The sequence below is a fragment of the Myotis yumanensis genome, unplaced genomic scaffold (assembly GCF_028538775.1).
Source record: "Myotis yumanensis isolate MYYU_CA2020_CCGP unplaced genomic scaffold, mMyoYum1.0.hap1 SCAF_19, whole genome shotgun sequence".
Lineage (NCBI taxonomy): Eukaryota > Metazoa > Chordata > Mammalia > Chiroptera > Vespertilionidae > Myotis > Myotis yumanensis.
This window is the reverse complement of record NW_027223770.1, coordinates 6,942,396-6,969,041: the sequence shown is the minus strand read 5'-3', so window position 1 is coordinate 6,969,041 and position 26,646 is coordinate 6,942,396. Positions and strand designations below refer to the sequence as shown.

The following is a 26,646-nucleotide window of genomic DNA, read 5'->3' as shown; positions in this document are numbered from 1 at the left end:
ATTTATTTTCGCACACTAGCAGAACTGGACCAAAATAAGCCTCCACAAATCCTGCCTGGGTTTAGGAAAAATGTAGATAGTAAACTGGCAGATCATGAATAAAGAAACTTCTAAATAAAGCTAATGGAAGTTGAGTGGCATTTATAAATGAAAGCTCATCAGGAGATCAAGGAAAATCAGTGAAAAGTGGATGCTGAAAAGCATTCTCAGATTTCCACCTAAAGCTGTAAACTTGAAAAGTCTAGGATGGTTTTCATCAAGAAAACAGTTCCCTACCCTAATAAGTTTATCATCTCAGGAAGGAAGAAGGAAGAAGGGAGGGGGGAATGAAGGAGGGAAGACAAGAGGGAAGGGGCAAAGGGAGGACTTAGGGAAAACTTCCTGATACTCTTATGGAACCCCCTGCCAGATGAAGAAAATGTAGAGCATACCTGGCTCAACTTTCAGTGTCTCCTTCTTAAGATGGCATCAAAAATGGCCTTTCTGCCATTTCCAACCATTGTTAGTCTGACCCCTAGACCAGCACACTCTGTCCAACAGAACTTTGTGATGATAGAAATGCTTCGAATCTGCACTTTCAAACAGAGTAGCCCCTAGCTACATGTGGCTATTTTGAGCACCTGAAATGTGCCGTGTGATTTAGGATCTGAATTTTTCACTTTATTTATTTTAATTAATTTATATTTAAATAGCCTTACATGGTAGGTGGCTGCCATATTAAATAGTGCAACTCTAGAGTCAAAGTGAGTAAGCCTGGTATCCTATTATTGAAGGCAGTTTTACTAACAAAATATGCCTTTAAGATAGAAGGGCAGCTAATTGACTTAGGCATGAACTCACAGAAAAGAAAAAAAAAAAATTCCTCTAAATATCAGCCATGTAGGCTCCTAAATACTAAAGGTATACCCCAAAACTGCTTTTTTTGGTACTTTAAGACAGCTGAATTTGGGGGTTAGAAATCATTTTTCATGAAACACAGGAAAGGTAAGTGACAAAAGAATAGAATAGAAAAATAAATAAATCTAGAAATTGCCAATATTTTGCTTAGTTAAATCTTTAAAAATAAAATAAAAAGTAACTACTCATCACAGATCCCAAAATGCCAATCTCTATATTCCTAGTTTTAAAAGTTCCCTTCTCAATTACTGCCTATATCACATTTTAATCTTTCATTAAATTCAGTTTAAAAACTGTTTTACATGGCTGTTAAGTAGCATGTATTTTCAAACAGTATTGTGACATAGTCTTAAGAAGACTATAAAGCAACATGAGAACAGAACTAATAGTAGCTCTATAAATAACTACTGAAATAAGTTGAAATAATGAAAAAAAGCTTTTTAAAAATGTTTATTAAATTACATATATATAACATTTCTCTGAGGAAGCCAAATCTACCATATAATATTATAGCTCTGAAATTAAATTTTAAAATTTACAGAAAGCCTCCTCTTAGAAACCCATGAGATTAAGTTGCTAATTGGTCAATAATGATAACTAAGTTAACTTTTATAAATAAAATTGGCGCTATTGCTTTTTCTATAAAAACAAATATAACTCAAGAATAATAAATTCTTTCACATAAAACCATCAAAACTTGTGAGTATCAGATAATTCAATCCCTCAATTTTCTTGGGTATTTTTATCCAAGTTGGCCTTTTTACTAGAAAGACTTTTCAAAGGCCAATTGCAGATAGTTAAAATTATGCCATAACAGTGCATATAGAACATGTTAAATAAAATTCACTTGCCCAACCTACCATGATATTCAAATTTAATCTCCTGCAGCTCATATAACCAAAACCAAAATAAAACCTTTAAACCTAGCCCCAGCCAGTTTGGCTCAGTGGACAGAGCATCAACCTGCAGACTGGAGGGTCCTGGGTTCAATTCTATCAAAGGCACATGCCTGGGTTGCGGGCTGCATCCCCAGTAAGGGGCATGCAGGATGCAGCCAATCAATGATTCTCTCTCATCACTGATGTTTCTATCTCTCTCTCCCTCTCCCTTACTCTCTGAAATCAATAAAAAATAAAATAAAAACAAACAAACAAAAAACTTTAAACTACAGTCTAAGCAAAACACATATAAAGAAAACAAAGTCAATTATGTTCTGTGCTAATAATAAAATTATATAAAACAACAAGCTTTAAATAATATCAGAAATCTCAAGTGATTCCTAAAATTACATAGTCCTTACAGACAACAAAACTACAGCAGAAAGGAGAGAATTGTAATATACATTATCACTTTCCTTCTGAAACCAAAATTCCCAGTACAATCTAAGAAAGTCAAGAGTTGTGCTCAAGGCAACTCCTTGACATGCTTCCATTAGATCAAGTAGAATAATGTCTACTGGGATGTTGCTATGGCAATCAGAGATGGCTATCCTAAAAAGAAAAATGCAATTGCTACTGTCAATTATAGTCTCAATACTAGTACCTAAAAACAAATCCAGTGCTGGAAGAAATGCTATTTCATAAATTAAATATAAAGCCTACTGACTACTACCATAATTTGCATAGTCTGAGAAACTTTTAGAATTTTAAACTTCAGTTCTCACTCTCCTTCAATAAACCAACCAGATTTCCTTCCCACCAATTCCCTTTCACAAAGATCAAGGGACCAATGGACTGAAGTGGACAGGAAGTGGGGGGAGGGAGAACCCTCCCAGCTATATTAAAAACAAGCCAGGGATTTTTTAACTTTGAATTACTTCCAAATCAAAGGCAAAGGCAAGTATAGAGGGGCAAATAATTGAGAGTTAAAATAGTAACACTCAAATTATTTGCAAGTTTCTTCTGAAATGCATAAATTACATTTTTTTTAACATTTTGTAATTTATTCTTCCTAATTCCTGAATCTGATGCTTCCAACTTATCTGTGCATAATAAACAGTACCAAGTAAGAGCTTCTTTTATTTCAAGGGGCATATTTCTGGTGAATTAATATTTTTTTTTCTTTTTTTTTTTACATATGTCCCCTTTCTCCTCCATCCGCCCTTATTGATCCCCACTCTAGCCCCCCGCATCCCCCACCCCAGGCCTTCACCACCCTATTGTCTGTGTCCATGGGTTATGCATACCAGTTCTTTGGCTGACTTCTTCCCACCCACCCCCACTTTCCCTCTGAGATTTAACAGTCTGTTCCATGACATATGTAATACTTTAATTCAGCGGTTCTCAACCTGTGGGTCGCGACCCCTTTGGGGGTCGAACGACCCTTTCACAGGGGTTGCCTAAGACCATCGGAAAACACATATATAATTACATATTGTTTTTGTGATTAATCACTATGCTTTAATTATGTTCAATTTGTAACAATGAAAATACATCCTGCATATCAGATATTTACATTACGATTCATAACAGTAGCAAAATTACAGTTATGAAGTAGCAACGAAAATAATTTTATGGTTGGGGGTCACCACAACATGAGGAACTGTATTAAAGGGTCACGGCATTAGGAAGGTTGAGAATCACTGCTTTAAGCAATAAAGAATTTAAATTTTTTAAAAATCATCTTCAAAGACATGTATCACATGATCTCACTCATATATGGAATCTAATAAACAAAATAAACTGATGAGCAAAATAGTAGCATGGAACAGAGAATTAATTAATTTAATTACAAGTTAGGAAAAAAAAAAGCCAGAAATGCTTTCTGAAATCATTGCTCATAAACCCAGAATTTAAAGTTCATTATCTAGCAAACACAGCATTACATCTATCTTACACAGATTGTCTTTAATAACCCACCAAAACATACAAACACACCTGGAGGGAAAACTCTGAGCTATCTTTAAAAGTACAATTAAGTCACACAGTAAAAGCATAGAATTCCTTAGTGATGTAAACTACTCCAATGGATACAAAGTTCTCAAACTACTTTTTTTTAAATTAGTAGGTCAGGTTAAATAACAACTACAAAATATAAAATTATCCTGCCAATATGTTGCAGTCATGGTAACAACAAAAAAAATTAAACTGTTTTCTCACCATCTGACTCATCGAGTTATGCAATAACTCAGTTCTGAGAGTTAAGAGTCATTTAATAAAACTGGAATTACTCACAAGAAACCATCTTTCTTCACTTAAGACTGTCAAAAAGTTTTTTAAAAAAAGAAAAAGAAAAAACGTTTTGCAACACCTATTTCAAAGGTATGAGGTTGGATAAAATATTTTCAAAGTATTAACTAAAAGCCTAGTTAATACAAAAGCAAAATTTCAACACTACATTTATATTCTTCCAAAATCTGGATGAAAATATAAATAACACTAAAATTTCTCCCTATTTAGATACCAACAATATCTATGGAAAATATGATTTTCAGTAATAGCTTGTTTCTCTTGATCTCCTTCAAACAACTTAAACAGAAATGAGTAAAAATGGTTGGCTCAAAATCACTTCATTCAACATGCTTAAAAGAAAATGAAACGGCCCAGTCCACATAATAACTAAAAACTTTGTATCTAACATTGTAATGTCTATCAAGTGGCCAACGGTCTATTTGATTAGCTCTGTACTACTTTATCACTTAAAAGGAAAAAAATACACACCTTACACACATAATCATAGCTGCCCCACAAACGTCCTTTTATTAGACTGATAAACTAAATTCAGGCTACCTTATTTGAAAATGTAAGCCCACCAATATGGTCTCACATAACTACTATGAAATAGTGTATCCTAATGTTTTCAGGGCACCCTAATTATACAAACTATCAAAGTGTACATTCAAAGGGTGTCATTATGTTTCCTAAAAGAAGCCCAAAAAAACAAAGTGCCTTGCATCATTAAAAAAATAATAATAATCCTCATGACCTCTAAATTAGTATATATAGAACAATGAAAAGTTTTTAGCATTTTTCTGTAATTTTTTAAACCCATAAATTAGTTTAAACTGAAAGTCTGAGGCTTGAAGAAACTTCAGTAAATGATTAGGAAATATTTACCCCTTTATTTTATATCATCCTAATAATTCCTTGAGGTGGTTCTGGCTAGGAGCAGAACTTTTCTTTGAAGATGCATTTATTGGGGAAAGTGATTTGTGGGAGACGTAGGTTATTTTAAATTTGCTTATTAGTCAGTTCTTTACATTGAGTTAATACAAATTTGCCCTATAATTTGCATTAGCAAAGTCACTTTATGGATCCTGTTTCTCCATTTTTATTTATATATGTATATAAATTGTGTTAAGAAAAACATTTTTTGTACTTTAAATATGAAGTGAGGGAGGAGTGTTTTAACTTTTTATAGTCAACGAGAGGCCCAGTGCACGAATTCCTGCATGGGCGGGGTCTGGCCAAGGGCGGTTTGTGGGCCAGCCCCGCCCCTGATAGGGGTGGGAGGGGAGGATAGGCAGCTGGGCCAGCCAGGGGGAGAGACTGCCGGTGGTTGGCCGGCCAGCCCTGCCCCCTGGTAGAACTCCCAGTTGACCTCCGGTCCAATTCCTGATCAAGGGGACAATTTGCATATTAGCCTTTTATTATATAGGACTAGAGGCCCAGTGCACAAAAATTTGTGCACTCGGGGGGGTCCCTCAGCCTGGCCTGTGCCCTTTTGCAGTCTGGGACCCCTTGGGGGATGACCACCTGCTGGTTTAGGCCTGCTCCCTGGGGAATTGGGCCTAAGCTGGCAGTCAGACATCACTCTGGCAGCCCAGCAGCCCTCAGGGGATGTCCACTTGCCAGCGGGGAGCAGGCCTAAGCTGCAGTCGGACATCCTTAGCGCTGCTGAGGAGGCGGGAGAGGCTCCCGCCACCACCGCTGTACTGGCAGCCATCAGCCTGGCTTGTGGCTGAGCAGAGCTCCCGCTGTGGGAGCGCACTGACCACCAGAGGGCAGCTCCTGCATTGAGCGTCTGCCCCCTGGTGGTCAGTGTGTCATAGTGACCAGTCATTCCCAGTGGTTCTGCTGTTAGGGTCAGTTTGCATAGTACCCTTTTATTATATAGGATAGAGGCCTGGTGCACGGGTGGGGGCCGGCTGGTTTGCCCTGAAGGGTGTCCCGGATCAGGGTGGGGGTCCCGCTTGTGTGCCTGGCCAGCCTGGGTGAGGGGCTGATGGGTGTTTGCAGGCTGGTCACACCCCCTTCAGGGTGGGGGTCCCCACTGGGGTGCCTGGCCACTCTGGGTGAGGGGCTGAGAGCTGTTTTCAGGCTGGCCAAGCCTCCCGGTGATGGAAGCTCCCAGCCTCTCCTTTTTTTCTTTTATTCTGGGATTTATTTACCTTCTATAATTGAAACTTTGTTGCCTTCAGTGGAGCTCAGAGCCGGCCAGGAAGCTTGGCTTCCTCCATCATTGGGGCAACCAAGCTTCCTGCTCACTTCAGCTCCGTGGCTGCCAGCCACCATCTTAGCTGGGTTAATTTGCATATAGTCACTCTGATTGGCTGGTGGGCGTGGCTTAATGTGTAGCAAAGGTAGGGTCAGTTTGCATGTTTGTCTTTTGTTAGTGTAGATGATTTAGGTTAGCACAAACAAAACTTTCTATCTCAGTTTTCTCAGTCCTCTCTTGAGGTACTTTACAGATGGGAATGATTTGCATACATTCCCTTGGTACCAAGAGGTACTATGCAAGGCAACATTATACCAAGTTACTTGCTAGGCTTTCTTCCATAAAATGTAATACAGTAAAAGCTTTGTTTTATCCAGCATAGCAGGAGAGAAGAAATTAAAATTGTTTTGTTAATAAGAGTCAATCCCTGTTGACCCAGGTGGTATTCCTCTTCTGACTTTCCTTCCCTTTCTCTATTTTATTACCCTGAAAACAACATATTGTTAATTCCATTGTGGTCTGTATTTTGTTGTGTAATTATGTCATTTAGTGTGGTTGGCTAGTTGAGTCAAGATTTGCATTGAGTGTTCAGAAATTCCAGTTGGTAAAGTGCCAGATAACACAGCTTTCCTGTAAATAGATCACTATTGGATAACTCAGGAAAGATCTCTCTTGTAGTCTAATAATATATGATGCTTCATTCAGCAGAAAGTCTGCTCAAAAGAATCTTCATTGTAGTACATTTAGGTTTTTAAAATGAGGTAAAAATTTTTAAAATTAATTTCTTGGGTATACATATCCTCTCTAGTTGGGCCAAAAAATACAGATTTGGTTATTTATTAATTTATAGCTGATAATTTTCAAATTTTTCTAAGCACTATAATTTTTATGTTCTTCTAAAGTGCCTGCCCATTAAAGACTGTCTATCACAGCACTAGAAAAAGGGACTGTCATGAGTACAATATTAATGTGGACAAAACAATGTTTATTCTTTCTTTCATAAAAGAACACTGCAAGTTCGTTTTACCTTGGATCCATTCTTCCACCTAATGTTCAATGAGTTCTGGTAGCTCTTCCAGTCTTCCTTCTATTGGTTCCATTTCTAATTTCTTTATTTCCACTGATGTTTTGTGACAGTTAACTACAATACCAATCATGATTTATTTTCTAGAATATTTGAATAATGCGTAAGTGGCATAGTACCCAATTTTAAACATTAAATATGTAATGTGGGCACAGAATTTCAAGTGAAATTGCATTAAAACATAGGACAACTGTTTTATTGTCCATTTTGAAAGTGAGAAACTTAAATATTGAAAATAATCAAACTGGAATGGCAGCATTCTAACCCAATTTTAGTTCATTGGTTTGTATTATTTTGTCTATTATATGTTTTAAATAGCAGTTACTTTTGTTTATTTGTATCTACTTTATGGTGTAAATGTTAAATCGTGATAGCTTTTGCTACGAACTCTGAACCACTTAATTTTTAGAGCAGAATATATATTTCAGGGGGATTTTGTTTCACTTGAATTTAGAAGTAATGTCAGAAAATGTTAAGCATGTCCTTTTTTAAAAAATATAAGGTTTCTAATTGTCTTATTACCATGGTAATTCAAGTTAATTGGAAGTATTCAACTGCAATCTTGAATTATAAAATTGGGATGCATATATATGCATATATATCAGAGTCTCATCTTATGTAAAGTAAATGAGCAGTTAGTTACCTGGTGGATTTTTTTTTCCATAACTGGCTTAACCCACACTTCCACAACGAACTTAGCTTCACTTCAGTATTTACTTTATCGTTGTCCATTCAACAATGCTCCAAAAAAGAAATGTTAGGAAATAGCTGAAAATTATTAAAAGATTTTATTTTCTTTCTTGGTCAGAAAAATGTTTTTAGAGTCTCTGAATGCTGGATTGTAATTTTGTCTTACCCATCCATGCCAGCTTAAAAAAAAAAAAATCACTCAAAATATTCAGGTTCACATGTTAACTCTCTTTAGAGGGAGTTGCCATACCTCACAATTCAAAGTGTATTCTATAGATGAGTAACATTACACTGACATGTAATTACAATTTACTATGCAGCAAAAATTCAAGGAAAGTAACCTACAGTGTCTACTTACCTTTGTATAGGCAATTGCTTAAGTTACTCTGCTTTTAACATTTGTACCTACATGTCCCAATTCAACTCTCTAAAGCATCATTTTAAATGTCACTTCCTCCAAACACTTGCTTAATATCTGGGTAACTTCAGGTCATTTCCACTCTTCCAAATTCCCAGGCACTTTATCTGTACCTCCAGGTTCCTACCACACACGTGACAAAGTGCATTGTTACTGTTGATAGTCACACTCCTACTACCATCTAAACAACTTAAAGAATCAATGTCTGTCTCAGGAAGGAAGGGGACAGAGATGCTTCTGGATGCTATGTAAAGCAGTTGGAAAGAGGGAAAACCATGGCAAAGACTGCTCAAGAATACAGAAGTTTAGTTTAAAACTGTACTGATTAGTGACGTAAATACTGAGAGATTATGAAAGGTCACTTTACTGGTCAATATAAGAAGCATGCAGCCATGCGGAGATTGGAATCCATCCTCTTTTGTTCCATACTCACAAACATTCTATTCAAGGTAAAGGATACAAGCTGGTCAAAAGAAATTTGGTGGTCTAAGAGATGATAATTGTAGCAAAGACTAACACGCAGTTGCTATGTTTGATTTAACATTGAAAATACCCAACAAAGATGTATCTAACTACAAGAGAGATCTGGTATGTGTGATATGTTAAAAAAAAAAAAAAGGTCATAATAATATATGTGAATATCATATCAGCAAAGTTGATATTAAGAGAATACTTTGATTAAAATCCATTGTTTTTCACTAGAAAAAAAACTTTAATTCTTTAGCATTTTTATATACATTATCTGTATATTGTATTGTGTTCACCACCCCAAGTCAATTCTCTTTCCAACACCACTTATTCCCCCTTTATCCTACACGCCCCCCCACTCCTTCAACAACAAGATTAGTAAAGTCCTATCATCATCTTCCTCCCACCAAAAAAAAAGTTCATGTCTAGCTCATCTTTCAATCATCCCATGGTAATGGTATCTTAAAAAGGAGAAAACTCAAACTTAGTTGACTAAACATTTTAAATTCGAGACACAAATCCCTGGTATCACAGCAGTAACAACAACTTAGAGGATAAAACATGAACAGAGCAGTACTACCACTATCAAGAGCATTTATCCCATTGTATTGTGTACTTACCTAACTGTCCTACTATAAACTCCAAAAGATCCAAGAACTGAGTTGTCCATTTACCAGTGAATGCCAAATACCTTGCACATATCTGGCCCATGTTCAAAGTACAATAGTACCCGAAGACTGAATAAACAAAAAGACACAGCCAGAGAAAAGAAAACTCACTTAAAACCTCACAAGCATCCTGAGAATTGTTTGAAAATAAGGTGCACTAAATTCAAATGGTCATTAAATAAATTTCTGGGGAGAATAAACTAATTATATATTTCAAACTTCTAGAAAGCAGTGACCATGTTATTCCCAGCTCACTGCAGAGTGCCTAATACTCAATAAATGCTTGTTGAATTGAATTCCATACTTCCCTCCTCCTCCAAATATAAAAGATTTGGTAACATGTCTATCTAATTAGCCTCTTTCTAATTAAGTCTTTGCCAGTTCATTTTAGGAACTATTGAATTATATTTTAACCCAGAGAAATTCAAAGATCAAATTTATCTCACATAATACTTTTTTAAAAAGCTAAAACCTAGAATAAAAGATGGGATTTAAATTTTTACAAATTTTCCTAAATGGTATCCTTAATCTTAATCTAGTTCTATACGTAAAAAACAATAAAACTCTTTAAATCTATCATTTAACACGTAGGCAATTATTATCCACTGCCCCTAAATATAACAAAGCCAGGATCAGTTTTTACTCTGTTCAAAACAACAGGCACTTGAAGACAATCCCTGAAAATGCCAACAATTATAATTATGTCACCTAGCCAACATTTATAACAGCAAAAAACAACAAAAAAAACAACATGCTTTTTATATCCCACATGCCTTTATCCTGACTTTGGAATTCAGTTCAGTACTCCATGTACTTTTTGGCATTTTGCAGAAACTCAATCTTCAGAAAACAGCTTCATACTTAACACACCAACATTTTTTCTTATGACATTAAGACCATTTTGAGAAAAGGATAATGAAGTTGTAAAATATTCTCCAATATCAAATTTCTCCTCCAAATAACCCAAGACAAATTCTGTAATTTAATAGAGTACTTATCAGCATTATGCAAAGCACTTAAGACTAGCAGTAAAATATTCTCGATGCTGGTTTTTCCAAAGAAATGACTACATTTAGAATTCAATGGTAATTTATATTTTCCTCACTATTTTCATAAATGCAAAAGCCCACAAAGGATGGCTTTAAAGACTTTTTCAATTATATAAGAACACAAATGAATTTTTCAATGACCTAAACAAATGGGTACCTTAAGAATTTATATCTTACAAGTTAGAATGAAAAGTGTCAATGAATATTTAAGGTATAAATGCCAATTCTAGCCCGGCCAGTGTGACTCAGTGGTTGAGCGTCGACCTATGAACCAGATCACAGTTCAATTCTGGATCAGGGCACATGCCTGGTTGCAGCTCCATCCCCAGTAGGGGACATGCAGGAGGCAGAAGATCAATGATTCTCTGTCATCATTGATGTTTTTATCTCTCTCTCCCTGTTCCTTCCTCTATGAAATCTAGGCCAAATCCATGGATCATTTTAGTCAGTCAAAATTGTTGGGAGCAGATAGAATAGCAATAATAAAGAGATGGGCATTTTAGTTTTATTTTTCCTATACATAATTGGACTTATTTTCAATTTATACAGTGCTAAATTTTGAAAGTATATAAAAATGAAGTAAAGAGGAAGGTGACTACTCATAAATATAAAGAATTAAATTATATTATACATTTCTGCTACATTTTTAAAAAAGTACAGCAAACTGTTAAAGGGGAAGACAAATGTCTATTTCTACAGTGTTTCAGTATTATAACAAACTATTTATGAGATAAACTTTAGATCAGAAAACAAATATAAAAAAGAAATAAATTTATTTCAGAAGAAAAAAAAGATTTCTATATCTGACTCATTCATGTTATGAATCTTTAAGTGATCTTTGGGACTTCTTTATAAAGGGACATCCTATCTGATAATAGACAAACATGGTAATTGACCGTACCTTCGCTACGCCTCCCATTGGCTAATGAGCACGATATGCAAATTAACCAACAAAGATGGAGGCTAATTTGCATACTGCAGACAGGGCAGGACAGCGCCATCCCACCTGCCCCGCCGCCATCTGGCCTGCTATCTGTGTGACACAGGGCCGCGCGTGTTCGACCCAACCCAGGGCGGCTGGGCAGGGCAGCAGCGATCGGCCAGCCCGCCCAGGCGTCCCATATGTGACCCGACCCGGGGCGGCCGGGAGGGGCAGCAGCGATTCGCCGGCCCGCCCGGGCGCTCCGTGTGTGACCCGACCCGGAGCGGCACCCCAACCCCCGGATCGGCCCTGCCGTGTGCATGACCCGGGGAGGCGGGGCAGGCACCGAGGGATCGGGCCTGCCATCTGCCACCCGGGGAGCGGGCCTAAGCCAGCAGGTGGTTATCTCCCAAGGGGTCCCAGACTGTGAGAGGGCACAAGTGGGACTGAAGGACACCCACCCCATACTCCCTCCCCGACCAGTGCACAAATTTTTGTGCACCGGGCCTCTAGTATGAATATAAAGATTGATTCATTTTTTTATGTTCATAATGTGACCTGCCCTATCCAGTTTGGCTCAGGGGATAGAGCATCAGCCTACCGGCCAAAGGGTCCCAGGTTTGATTCCAATCAGGGGCACATACCTTGGTTGCAGGCTCCTCCCCTGCCAGGGCCCTGGTCAGGGCACATGCAGGAGGCAACCAATCGATGTTTTTCTCTCACATCGATGTTTCTCTCTGTCTTTCTCTCTCTCTTCCACTCTCTCTAAAAGATAATGGAAAAATATCCACGGGTGATGATTAAAAAAACAAACAAACATAATGTGACCTGAGTTAAAATCCCCAATAACAATCATAACCAAACTTTCAGAGAGCATTCATCTATTGTATACATATAACTTTAAATTTTTATGGTTAGAGTTTATATCATTTCCATGGCAAAATTATTTTTAGAGTCCAATGTTAATACCAAAATTGAACTACAGTTCTTTTTCAAGAAGTGTTCAAACTTTTAGTGCTTAAAGACTAAATTCCAGAAATCTGCTCTAAAATTAACTTCAGCTGCCAAATAGCTTTTCATGTGAAATAGCAAAAATATAAATAAGCTACCTACACGGACTAAAACTACAATATGTAGATTATCTTAGCTGTTAGTGCTATTATAAACTGATAAATCTTTTCACAAAATACATATCCAATAATCATGAATAATTTTTAATCTCTATAAAATAATAATTTGAATTTCTGTTCCAATGACAATATGCTTTTCCCAAACTCTTTTTACTTCCACTCAAGAGACCTAAAAAACAATCAAACTATAAACTGATTATTTATATAGCCAACACCCAGATTTTCCACTCTCTTTCAGCAGGCTATCTAAATATATATAGACTGGGTTTTTTGTTGTTGTTGTTGTTGTTGTTTTTAAATATATTTTATTGATTTTTTACAGAGAGGAAGGGAGAGAGATAGAGAGTTAGAAACATCGATGAGAGAGAAACATCGATCAGCTGCCTCCTGCACATCTCCCACCGGGGATGTGCCCGCAACCAAGGTACATGCCCTTGACCGGAATCGAACCTGGGACCTTTCAGTCCGCAGGCTGACGCTCTATCCACTGAGCCAAACCGGTTTCGGCTAGACTGGGTTTTAGAAGAGGCTATAACCAGTCAAGCCTGCTTTGAGATACCAAAATTGGCAAAGATTAAATTTTGTAGTCCATATACTTGAAAATTAATTAACCAAATAAGTTAGGTAAATTTTTTAGGCACAATACTTAACCTTGAGAAAACTAAAAGGCTGGAAAACGCTGTGTGGTTCTGCTCTTTGAATAAAGCATCTCAATGAATATATTATTACTAGACTAAAGTCAGTGATTACTTTGAAGTCCCTCTTGTCAGTAGTGTTCAACTAGTTAAATTAAGTTTCAGTATGGTAAAGACTGCTACTTACTTATTTCATGACTACTAAATATATCCCACCTAGTACATAAAAATGAATTTCATAAACACAAAAGGTGCAAAAACGAATCAGCAAATCTTAAATTTCTCCCTGTAAATCATTTAAGATTCAAAAAGAAAAAATAATTTCAAAACTACTTTCCACTCCAAGACTGATCATCAAGCACACAGCATGAAACCATGATGCCTAGCACATAAGAAGTGAATTATAAATATTTGATGATTGACTGGTTTCTAGTTTCAACATATAAGTATTTCAAACCATCATGTATTCTTAGTTTATTTTACTATAAAATTAGGTACGATAAATATAAAAACTATTCTGCACATTAAAAAACAAATGTGGTAAGGAAAATAGCCTTAATATGGCATGGAAGATGAATTTGGAATAGTAACCTTTGCTCATCAAATATCCCTAAGTCTGAAATATGTAATAGTAAAAAACACTCTGGTCAGTTGATAATTAACATATACCACACACATAGTATAATTATCAAGGATCAAATCATAATTCCCTATTTGAAACAATATTAAGACATCATTTTAATGTTTTACTCTAAAAATCCATTCGGGAGCAATGTCATACTAGTAGATATTATCAATTATCCTTGCACAGTTAAAGCCAGAAAATGATCAATTATAAGACCATTTTTTTAAATCAAATGCCTACATAATTAAGACTATACTGATAATGTCAGGTGAAAAAAGAAGCCAAATTTTATCTACAATTAGAAATTATTACCAAAACTATGAATTGTAAAATAAACTGATGAAGATTTAAATATTTTGACAGTGTGGAGTTCATTAAAGGAAAAGTATGACTATGAAATGCATTTACACAACATTTAAATCTATGAGCTTTTCATATTCACTGCATGTTACATCATAAAATAAAGCTGTAATCTCCATACTATAGATAAAAACAAAAGATGAGCTAATCTAAATGACTTCTCTATGAGAACAAAAAAGAGGCACAATATGAACACTTGGTCTTATTTTGGTTACTTACCATTCACTTATGGTATCTAGCTCTTCAAAGGTAAAAGATAAAAAAATGGTAAATTTCTTCCTGGCCTCTGTCCCATTTTGGATATATGAGTGTGGATAGGAAGGAGTAATCCACAATCCATGACTTATGATTCTGCTGAAAGCCAGCTGAGCTAAGGTCACCAATGGAAAAAAAGAATGATAGATGGTTCACTAATGATGGGAGGACTCTTCAAACATTCTCTGGGAGATTCCACGACATGTTACCAAACTGAAATTACACCTTAATACAGGAAATCTGAGCTACTGTGGGTATATGTGCAAGCGTGTTCGCAAGAATCTTTGGAGGGAACAGATCAACTTTGCTAAGAGTCTTTGAAAAATGCCATTTTAAAATTACAGAGCTTGCAAACTACTACCTTGCTATCTTAAATATTTAGAAAGTAGATGAAACCAAAAGGCTATTTTTATAACAAAAGAAAAAGTATACTAACACTAAAAAATATCTATTAAGGATTTCATTGAAAATGTTGGCCTAAATCATATACTAACTCATTCTATCATGTAGTGTATTTAGCCATGGTATTAAATTAGGTAGTAATTAATTTGGGATTTCAGGGTCAGAGGGAGAAAGCTCAATGACAGCTTTCCTTCATTTGTTTCTATAGTGAAACATGTAGTTCCCAGAGAGCATCAGCAAAGCAACATAATCATTTATATGCAGCAAATATCAACTCTAGTGTTGAGCTGCCAATTTATAACACAAGTAGGAAAGCCAAGGTCATTCAATCCATGATGTATTTACAAGTTAATAAGGCTTCTGGCATATGAATATTATTACACTCTTTTACCCATAAATAACACTGTTCCATAATCCCTGTTCTACAGGACAATTAGAACACAAACTTTTTGCCAATTGCTCAATCTACCTACAACATTAACAAAAATAATTTATGAAAAATAATTTTAATAAAATTTTAAATTAAATTCTAGACTATTAGAAAATAAGCAACTGTAAAAAAAGGAAGAAAATTATATTACTTCTTTTCAATTATGTGGTTAAAAGGAAATCAATTCATCAAGAATTGTAGTCCTATACTCCATTTAGAACAGTCTCCTATAACAACAGCATGTTTTTCTATGTGATCCAGAATACTGAGAGGACTTCAAGGTACCCAACAGTACTAGAATGATGATCTTTACACAAACTCTATTACACTCATTCATTTACTAATTAATGTATTCAACAAATATGTGCAATACAATGATAGACAAAAGTCACATGCAGATCCTGCCCATCCAGGCTGTTTATAGCCTGCAGGGAGCTTCCTATCTAGACCTTTCAAAAACTCTCAAAACCTCCAATTACCTAATAAGTACAAACGTCTTAGCACAAATACGCATTTTCAATCAACTTCTCATCTTTAACTCTCACTCCAATAAATATTCCAAACTTTCCTATTTTATATCCTTACATATGCAATTCCATATATGTAAAATGCCCTTGCCCTGACATAGCCATATATCCAAATAGCTAAAGTCTACCCATTCTTTAAAAGCTCAGTTCAAGAATCACCGTCTCCTCAAAGCTCTACTTCCTTCCATAGAACTTCAATCATATTGTGGCTCTCTTTAAGACATCTGTAATAATGCTCTGTGTACATATGCTATCTCCCCTATGAGACTGTCAGCTTCTGAAAAACAGAGTATGTTTTTGATTCATTTCTCTATTCTGCATAGCACCTAACACAATGTAGACACAATAAATATCTGTTGAATACCATGTTAATTATAAATATGAAAGATCAAAAAACAGTGATAACACTTTATAAAGCTCAAAAAATTATTTTAAAACATCCTTCTTAGCCTTGTTTTATCATTGTTACACAATACTATAAATTTAAATGTGTGGGCAATGAGCTGAATCAATACTGACCCCAGGACATCACATGAAAATATTTTTGTCCCTCCTTAGTATCTTCTTGCTCACTGCCCCAACCATACTGGGAAGCAAATTGATATCTGTGAATGTCTGGACTAATCACTGATAATGGTATATTTCAGTCACTTAACCTTTTTTTGTAAAACGATATGTGCATAAGGAGGATGGGTTAGGGGAATGGGAAAATGTACATTTAAATCTGTTTGCGGGCTCAAACTGAGTTCTGGTTAATGAAGCTTTTACTGAAGCAATGGGAATAACTGCCCCAGCCACATTTGCTACTCAAGTCAGGAGCCCCTCTTTCTTTGTTGCACTCTTCGTGAAACCAATAAATGGCATGATAAATTTTTCCATAATAGAGTCATTGTCAACAAGTATGATTTCCTCTCTAAGCAATCAGAGTTGTGTGTAATTTGTCCAAGGATACCAAGGCAGACATCCTTTCCATTATTAATATCTGCTAGACTACTTTTTTTAAAAATATATATTTTATTGATTTTTTACAGACAGGAAGGGAGAGGGATAGAGAGTTAGAAACATTGATGAGAGAGAAACATCAATCAGCTGCCTCCTGCACACCCCCTACTGGGGATGTGCTCGCAACCAAGGTACATGCCCTTGACCAAAATCGAACCCGGGACCCTTCAGTCCGCAGGCCGACGCTCTATCCACTGAGCCAAACCGGTTAGGGCATGCTAGACTACTTTTTTAAAAAAATGCCTGAAACTGAACTAAGAGTATCGAAATTTTTCTTTTAGACTAAATATATTTCAATGTCAATAACATGTCCTCTAAAAACAGCAAACATCACCCTGGCCGGTTTTTCTCGGTGGTTAGAGCAACGGCCCATGGACTGAAGGGTCTTGAGTTTGATTCTGTTCAAGGGCACATACCTCGGTTGTAGGCTCGATCCATGGCCCTGGTTGGGGCATGTTGGGGAGGCAACCAATCGATGTGTCTCTCTCACACTGATGTTTCTCTCTCTCTCTCTGTGTGTCCCCTCCCTTCCACTCTCTAAAAATCAATGGAAAAATATCCTCGGGTGAGGATTAACAAATAATAAAAGCAAACATCAAAACTGCTTACATTAAAACAAGTCCATTATTACCTATGGGGGAAAAAATAATACTGCCCTTATTTGGGCAGTCATTCCACAAATATTTACTTATTTCCTACTGGTGTCAGAGAGTAGGCCTTCAAGATTAGCAAAAAGCCTTACGTGGTTTGGCTCAGGATAGAGCATCAGCCTGTGGACTGAAGGGTCCCGGGTTTGATTCTGGTCAAGGGCACATGCCCAGGTTGCAGGCTGGATCCCCAGTAGGGGGCATGCAGGAGGCAGCCAATCAATGATTCTCTCTCATCATTGATGTTTCTCTCTTTCCCTCTCCCTTCCTCTTTGAAATCAATAAAAATATATTTTTTAAAAAACACTAGCAAAAAAAATCTTGCCTCCCCCCAACCAAGGCTAGCAAAGTCATAAATAAAAGTAATTTGTAAAATAGAAGATATTCTATATGACATTACATGAAACAGGAGGAAGAAATTATAACAGATTCGTGATCACTCTAACCTTCATTTTACCAATGTTCACAAAATCTTTTCCAACACAAAAACACATCATCTTTACCTAATTTTTATCTTATTCTTAAATTTTTTTTAAATCAAACTAATTCTGCTGCATGATTAACTACAAACTGCAGGGTATTATTCTACCACAATAAGCTGGCAACCAGCTCATATTCAGTTGTACTACCACAGCACACAAAAAAGAACTAATTGTGATCATGTGGATATTGTGGAAGCCCTTTAGTTCAATCCTAGATGGGCCTCAAGAGGATAATGCTTATTCTGTTGAACTCACTGCCAAATCACAATCTGAAAGAGCCAGGATCAAAACAAGACCCAATTATAGAAAGAATCTATTTTATCAATGTCAGGTTTATAAGAAATAGGTATGTGGCCCAGTACTTGTGGAAAATTGTTCAAAAATATTTACATAGATAGAGCTTTAAAGAAAATTATCGAACACTTACTTGCCATAATGATATTCAATGAAAATCTCTTCAGGTAACATCAGGACAGAAGCTCAGTCATGAAATACTTAAAGTAACAGAATCCAATTTTCATAATTCTCTAGTGATTAAAACAAATTTCTAAATTGTTGGGATCTTTTGGGAGAGGGGAGAAGCAGCATACTTATGTGTTTCTAGCATTAAAATGTTTTTTTTTTTAAAGAATTTAAGCCCGGCGAGTATGTCTCTGTGATTGAGCATCCACCCAGAAACCAAGAGGTCAAGGTTAGCTTCCTGGTCAGGGCACCAAGTCATGGTCTTTTCCTAAGCTTCCGTTTCCCTTTGCTATGCTAATGACAACAGTATAAATGGGAGAGGACACTCACTGAGTCCTTTCAATGAATGACAGCCCACAGAGAGCATCCCAAACTTCTTCCTTTCTTAAAAAATCCAAGTTTTATTTAGGGACTTTTTATTTCACTTCCTATATTAAAAAAACTCTAAATAGTAAGACTGATCTGATGCCATCTGAATATGTCAGCAATAAACTTGCTTGTAAATTCTGAAGCAAAAGTTGTTTTTCTCTGTAAATGCAATTTTATATCCCTACCACATTCACTTTTATTGTTCAAACATATCTTTTCTAGGATTAATTAGGCCCTTAAATTCTAGTAATACCTAGATGTTTTCTCCAATTTACCATATTCAGATTCTTACATGAAACTCCCTGAATGAGATAAAACAAAGAAATTGTTTTACTGGGCAAAGAAATCTATACCACTTTCATGTACAAGAACCTCTTCTAAATCTTAAAGTTATCTATGAAAGAACAAGATTTTGAAATAAAATATACACAAACAAAGGAAGAAAGAATCCAAGAGGCTACTCTTAAAATTGCTAGGCTAAATACTTAGATTTCAGTCACAATGTCTATCACAAAAATGTTATTTAAATATCAAGGTGGAAAAAACAAATAGCTAATTACCTAGTTTTAGTTTAATTTTCAACACTACTTATTCCATTACTGGGGGTTTTACTCAGGTTTACTTTATACATGTAGGTGACTTTATATCAATTCAAAAATATTAAGCCATAATGCCTATAAGAAGCAAAACATAAATGTCTCCCACCAATCAGCTGATTAGATTTAACACTTCCCTAAAGCAACAACCTTTAAATTATAATTTTTTACCAACTGTTTAATTTTCGTTTTATTAGAACGTAAGCCCTTTACATGCTACTTCACCACAATCGCAATATAAATGTCTCATTTTTCATAGAAAAAACTTAATTATATGGTTCAGTAAGTTGCCTGTGGTAACACATCGATTTTATTTACATTCAAAAGTTAGACTTTAGCTTGTTCTCTCAATTTCAAGCACATTTAGCTTAATTATTCCATCTAATCCATTAGATCTTTTTTCTAGATATTATGTTTTATTGAATTTATTGGGGTGACATTGGTTAACAAATAATCCATGAGATCTTTTTTTATTCTTCATATGAAAAAATTCTGAAATCATTATGATCTTAGCATAATATTACAATAAAAAAATTTATTGCTTACCAAAGTCTTAATATTTATTTCATTTTCTCCATTAAGGATATAATTTATAATTTTCTACTAAATCGAAAATTTCAATACAATGCACTACAATCATTTGGGTAATCATCATACTAATTGTGTAATTTTAGCAAAATAATTCTTTCAAACTAAACACAGGAAATAGAACAAAAGTTACTTAAAAATCAGAAATTTTATATCAAGACTTGAATAATTTAGATCCCAGTAAAAAGAAGGAACAGTTACTTTATAAACTATTTAGACCTAACTACCATTTACCACTGGGCATTTTGCCCCTACACTGACAGCAAAGCTGATTCCTAAGATTTCTAATACTAATATTGGACAATCATTCTTTATAACTGGATAGATATCTTCCTATTACAATTTTCATTTGTTTTAATCAAAATGAAAAGGGAACTCTGGCTGGGTAGCTTAGTTAGTTGGAGCATCGTCCCAATACGCCAAGGTTTCGGGTTCAATTTCTGGTCAGGGTACATGCAAGCATCAACCAATGAATGCATAAATGAATGGAACAACCAATCAATGTTTGTTTCTCTCTCTCTTCCCCCCTCTCTCAAATAAATAATTTCTTTTCTTTTCTTTTATTTTTTTAAAATATATTTTATTGATTTTTTACAGAGAGGAAGGGAGAGAGATAGAGAGTTAGAAACATCGATGAGAGAGAAACATCGATCAGCCGCCTCCTGCACATCTCCCACTGGGGATGTGCCCGCAACCCAGGTACATGCCCTTGACCAGAATCGAACCCGGGGCCTTTCAGTCCGCAGGCCGACGCTCTATCCACTGAGCCAAACCGGTTTCGGCTAAATAATTTCTTTTAAAATGAAAAAGGAAAGCACATAATTTTAAAATAAAATTGCACATTTATAGCTAATATTCTTTATAGAACATACACAAAATAAAATGGATTTTTGTACCTCGTTAGGAATTAAAAACAAAAATAATAATGCCAATTTTAACTAGGTTTCAATCTTTCCACATTATCAGATCATTTAAAATGTTAAGTATTTTTATAAGTCAACCTCTAGGGAGTTATGTTATATTAGAACTATATACGACAGACTTCATTCATTCAACAAACATTACTAAGTACATACTAGACTCTATACAATACTTCTCCTTCTGGGCTAGGCACTCTTAATGATTTGGGTCAAGCCATTGCTAGTCCCTAGAAGTCTGTACTTGCTCTTTGTAATATTTTGGGACTTCAAGATTGCATATCTTTCCTACCACTGACTAATGAAATGGCCAGAAGATTGTGTTTATAAAATGATTTTGTTTGGTTGATGAGAAGTCAATTTAGCATACTATATTAATCTCTAAAATTCAAATTGAAAATGTGGAAAAGAATTTAGTCAAGAAAGAAGTTAAAATAAAATTGCAAAGACTATTCAGTACATAATCACTGGTATTTTTAAATTTAAATAAATCTGTACCCTAAACTAAACAGAATATTTAAGTTCATAGTTCAATTTAGAATAAAATAATTTAATAAATACTAAGGTCTTCCTACTCATACTCATCTTGTGTATGATACTCCTAATTCTTTATTTTTCTGATCAGAGACTTACAATGCCTCAAAATTTATCAAATTAAATCCAAATTCCTCACCCTTGCTTCAGTGTACTCCACACTTTGCCCCCCACCCCTTCCCAGGCTTTCAGTCTCTCTGATTATTTCAGTCATACCCCAAGCTCTGGGCAAACCGGCTCTCCCCACAATTTGTTCACTGCCCACAGGCTCTTTGTAAGGCTACTTCTCCTGACTAGGATGAGTTCTATCCCAACCTAGATAACTTCTACCTAACCTGTAAACCTCATCAACTCTGGGCTTCCCAATCATCTCCCTACCCTTTGTCCCCAAGGTTGAATTTCATGATTATGCAGAATCCATGCTTAATGATTTATAGCTTACTTCACTGCATCACAATTAATGATTCATTTAGTTTATACCAATAAGACTGTGAGCTCCTTAAAGCTAAGGACTCATTTTACATACCCAGAACTTACCACAGCTCTTGCCTACTAGACGTTAAATAGGCAAACCAGAAACCAAAAAGGTTATCAACCTTGGCACTAAGACTCACGGTGTTCTTGTTGTAAGTTTATGTCTGCCCATTTGGAAAGTAGTCAATCTACTATGTTTCTCTTTGCTGTAAGAGTTACAGTGTTCTCTGCATTACCAATATTTGTGTGCTTGTCTTATACCATTTTTAAATTATCAGCTTATCAAGAGATTACATCAAACCAACTGGAGCTATTGATACAAATATTCATGGATGACACAAGGAAGAACATGTTCAGCCAATTCCCTGCTTCAGCACCACCATGTGGAGAAGACAGAAAAGTTACAAATCTACCTTACAGGTAACCAAGAAAATCAAATCTTAAGTTCTGACCTCTTTAAAACACAGCTTAAGATTTATTAGGAAACTTTGTTTACAGTTTAAGTCTAGACAAATTTAATATGAGCAGGGTTATCTTCAATGCCTTAGACACTTTACTATTTCCAGTTATTCCACCCAAACAGTACAATTCAAAACTCAAAAATGGTTATTCAACCTAAATATATACTTTAAAAATCAATATTTGATGAACATTGAATGTTATACAGAACAGACCAATTGTATAAAAAAATAACAAAATGTTTTAATTTTGATGTATGAGTCAACTGTTCTCATTGTAGTACCAGCAGTAATAGTTACAATTATTGATTATTCTCTGTGCTATTTTAAGTACTTTAACTTTTTTATCCTTATAACCCAATTTACAGTGAGGATGCTACCACACTGCTAAGTTAAATAACTTGGCCGAGAATACACAGCTAGCAACAATTCAAACCCAAGCCCATTCTATGTACCACTAGGCCATCTTATAAAAAAAAAAAAAAGCCTAATATGCTAAGTGTCTACCGTTCAACCAGTCGCTATGATGTGCACTGACCACCAGGGGGCAGATGCTCCAACCAGTAGGTTAGCTTGCTGCTGGGGTCCAGCCGATCAGGACTGGGCGAGACAGGCCGGACACACCCTGGAGCCCTCCCACGGTCCCTCCTCAGCCCCAATCGTGCACCGGTGGGGTCCCTCGGCCTGGCCTGCACCTTCTCACAATCCGGGACCCCTTGGGGGATGTCCACAGACCAGGCTGAGGGACCCTACCGGTGCACAAATCCGTGCACAGGGCCTCTAGTACAATATAAACAGCAATAAGTTACAGGGATCGGCTATAAATGTGTTTGTCTTCTCTCAGACTATTTTATATAGGTATTTCAAGCATTTAAACAAAAACTCTAATATTATAAAACCAACTCATGTGTGTATCCTTAGGATTATTCTCTATAGGGCTTATTTATACATTTACATGTAAGATGACTGCTTTGGTATTGTATTTTACTGTCAGGTTTATTAGTGGTATCCAATATGGGTACACCATAAAGACAAAGTGAAATGCCTAATAACACAATCAAAACATATTTGAAGAAACAGTAAGTAAGATGGCCCTATAAAAAGAAAATTTACAAATATAATAGTACTATCGTGTTTAATGTTAACAGGGTTCTGCCAAAAGTTATTTTACCCAAAATGAAATGACTCATATATATTAATAGAGAATGAAATAGATGCCAAAAATCCTCAATTTTATGAGTAGCAATTAAAATATTCCCTTCGTATCCTTCATTATTTTTCATGCTTTCTCTGCTTTTCTTGTTCTCCCTCACTTAAAACAAGGTTGTCTTTATGCCATTCATTTTTCTAATTAAGTTTCAAATATTTTCTAATATTATGTTGAACCATTTTAAATTACCTTTTTAACCACTTTATCTACAAAACTGGACGCTTCATATGCTTCAAATAACTTTCACAAATTCAACATAAAAAAGAATAGATGTACTTAACAAAGTTATGACTGTTCCATCACTGTAATACTTTTCTGGTGGCTCAGAAAGGAATAAACACTACACAGTTTTTTGGACTCGATAGGAAAGAAGATAAAAATAAATTATTCTCATGAGAAAACATTCACAATATAATGTTAAGGAAAAGGACTGAATTACAAACCAGTATAATACCAATTTCATTTATACATAAAAACACCAAATATTAAAACTGGTCTAGACTTTAGGTTTTGTTTCTTTGTTCTCTTCATTTGGCAGTTCTGTTTCCCTAATTCCCTAATTAAAATGTATTATTTCTGTAATTTATAAAAAAAAAAAAAACAATTTAAAGTTAATCTTTGCTTAATTCTTTACCACAAAAATACTTAATACATTAATGAATCTACATAAGTTACCTAAGGCAACTATATAAAATTTAAATAGCCTACATCTTTTTATTTAACTCAGTAACATACGAAGTCCATGAGAAATAACACAATAACTTAAGTTATTTCTAAGAATGATGATCATGTGCTTTGTTGGTATGAATAAATAACTTTATACATCAACTAAATATGCCTAATAGACGGTTGGGTTTTATTTCATCATTATAAAATGATAATTTGTGTGCTTAACAAAGAGACCAGACCAAAAAGTTAAAACATAAAGGATCAGTGTGGAGTGGAGAAATGGAAGGAGTCTGAGTTAGAAAAGAATCATGAAAAATAAAGGTGAGAAAAACTAAAACAAATGTTATATGGCTCTACTACATATATAAAAAAATGTTTAAGCAACAAAAATGTATGTTTTTATATTTAAATGAACAGATATAAGTTTTAGAAGTATCTTCTAGGAGGTTTCTTATTTTTAAAATTCTGATCAGTGAAATCCAGGTGTTAAAAAAGTAATTTTACCTGAGTTCACTGCTAACTACATGAAATAGCTCTGAGATATATATTAGTTCTGAGATTTTGCTGATTAAGCACCTAAGTTAGCAATCTTACTCAGAAAGGGTTCTTACATTTACATGCCAAGTACTCTAAAAATATGGGGAGAAAGGTTTGAGTTGAATAGACAAATGGACCATAAGGTAAACAGCTCAAATTAGTCTTCTGTGGTTTACTGCCCTCTGGCTGTTGGGGCAGGAGATATCACAGATAAGAGTGACTGCATTAAAAACGCTATGAAGGTATCAAACAAAAGTTAGCAGGAAATCCTTCAGGCAAATTTTGAAACTTTAGGATAGACTCTCAATATACGTTAAAGTTAGTTTTACTCCTTTCTTTAAAAAAAAAAAATATGTCAACTAACAAAACATTTCAAACACTATCTAAAATTTTTCAACCACAAATTAACAAAATATAGAGTAGTTTGGACATAAAAGGTGGCCCTAAGAGAGTAAGACAAAAAGAGTTTTAATGCCTTACCCTAACTAAAGATCAGAATCAGTTTTGATTTAGAAAAATTCCTTAGCATGCAAGATGGAAATATTTGGGTAAAGAGGCAAAATCTTTTATCAGAAATTCAAAAATATTGATAAAATTTCCTCTAATTATAAATCTGTGGTAGATACAAAGTGTAGAGGTTAGAATAATGAAACTCTTACACTAATTCAGTTTCTAGGTATCAGATGTAATCTGAAGTTAAAAATTAGGAAACATTGAGACAAATATTTCCTGGAATCACCTAATTACATAAAATGCAGGAACAAAACAAAAGAAAACTTGCTACACCAATATCAGACCAGATCATTTATATTAATATTTCGTCAAAATACTAGCCAATGTCATCTCATAATTTTGTCCAATAAGGTCTGCACTAAGTTTCTATTATCATTTTATAATTTTCCACCAGAGTTCTGCTGGCAATAACCACACAGCTACAGTTCAAGAAAAAACAACTGTTCATTTCACTGAATTGCCAATTATAATTCACTGTCTTTTTAGAACAGTTGATTTTGCCCGCCTGGGCAGGATCAGAGGTTGAGCATCGAACTATGAACCAGAAGGTCACGGTTTGATTCCCAGTTTGTGGGCTTGATCCCTGTGGATGCAAGCAGGAGGCAAATGATCTATGATTCTTATCATTGATGTTTCTATTTCTCTCTCCCCCCCTTTTCCTCTCTGAAATCAATAAAAATATTTTTTAAACAGTGGCTTTCCAACCCAACACACCCAGGAGACACAAAACGCTTCTTTAATAATAGTGGCTCACAAGGTTCTGATTCCCAGGAAAACTGGGAAAGGACAATAAAATTTGAAAAATAAGGAAAAATGGGAGTGGGAAGAAGAGGGGTGAGAGGGAGAATTTTCCTTTGAGAGACACACCCATTAGACATTAGGATTTTTCTTCTCAGCAAGTCTTAATAACCTCTTACCACTGTTCAAAAAAGATATGATGCATTCAATTTTTAAGAAAACAAAAACCTTACCTTGCAGTTCATGATGTATTACGCCCACTAAGTTGGGTTCATCTCCCCACCAGAATATCCATAACTCTTTGCAATCTGGTTTGACATCACGACGCCATACACACAGCAAGTTGGCTTGCAGACAGCGGATGAAACTTAACAGGATTGGATCATCTTGGGCTGGGGCTGAAATTATGGGTCCACAGTCCCCATGCCCTCCAAAATTGTACCTACGCCATTTGATTCCCGTGAGTTCAGCCTGCAAAAAGACAAGACAATTAATTACAATAGTTTAGATTTTT

General features: G+C 35.4%; 1 protein-coding gene across 2 annotated transcripts in view; it reads right to left on the bottom strand.

Moving 5' to 3' along the window:
* MED13L (mediator complex subunit 13L) overlaps window positions 1-26,646 on the bottom strand; it is a 268,233-nt gene that overhangs the window by 203,503 nt on the left and 38,084 nt on the right. For both annotated transcript variants that reach the window (XM_070399748.1, XM_070399749.1), the window contains exon 2: window positions 26,366-26,603. In XM_070399748.1, the coding sequence (XP_070255849.1) occupies window positions 26,366-26,603 (238 nt within the window). The remainder of the gene's footprint in view (window positions 1-26,365; window positions 26,604-26,646) is intronic.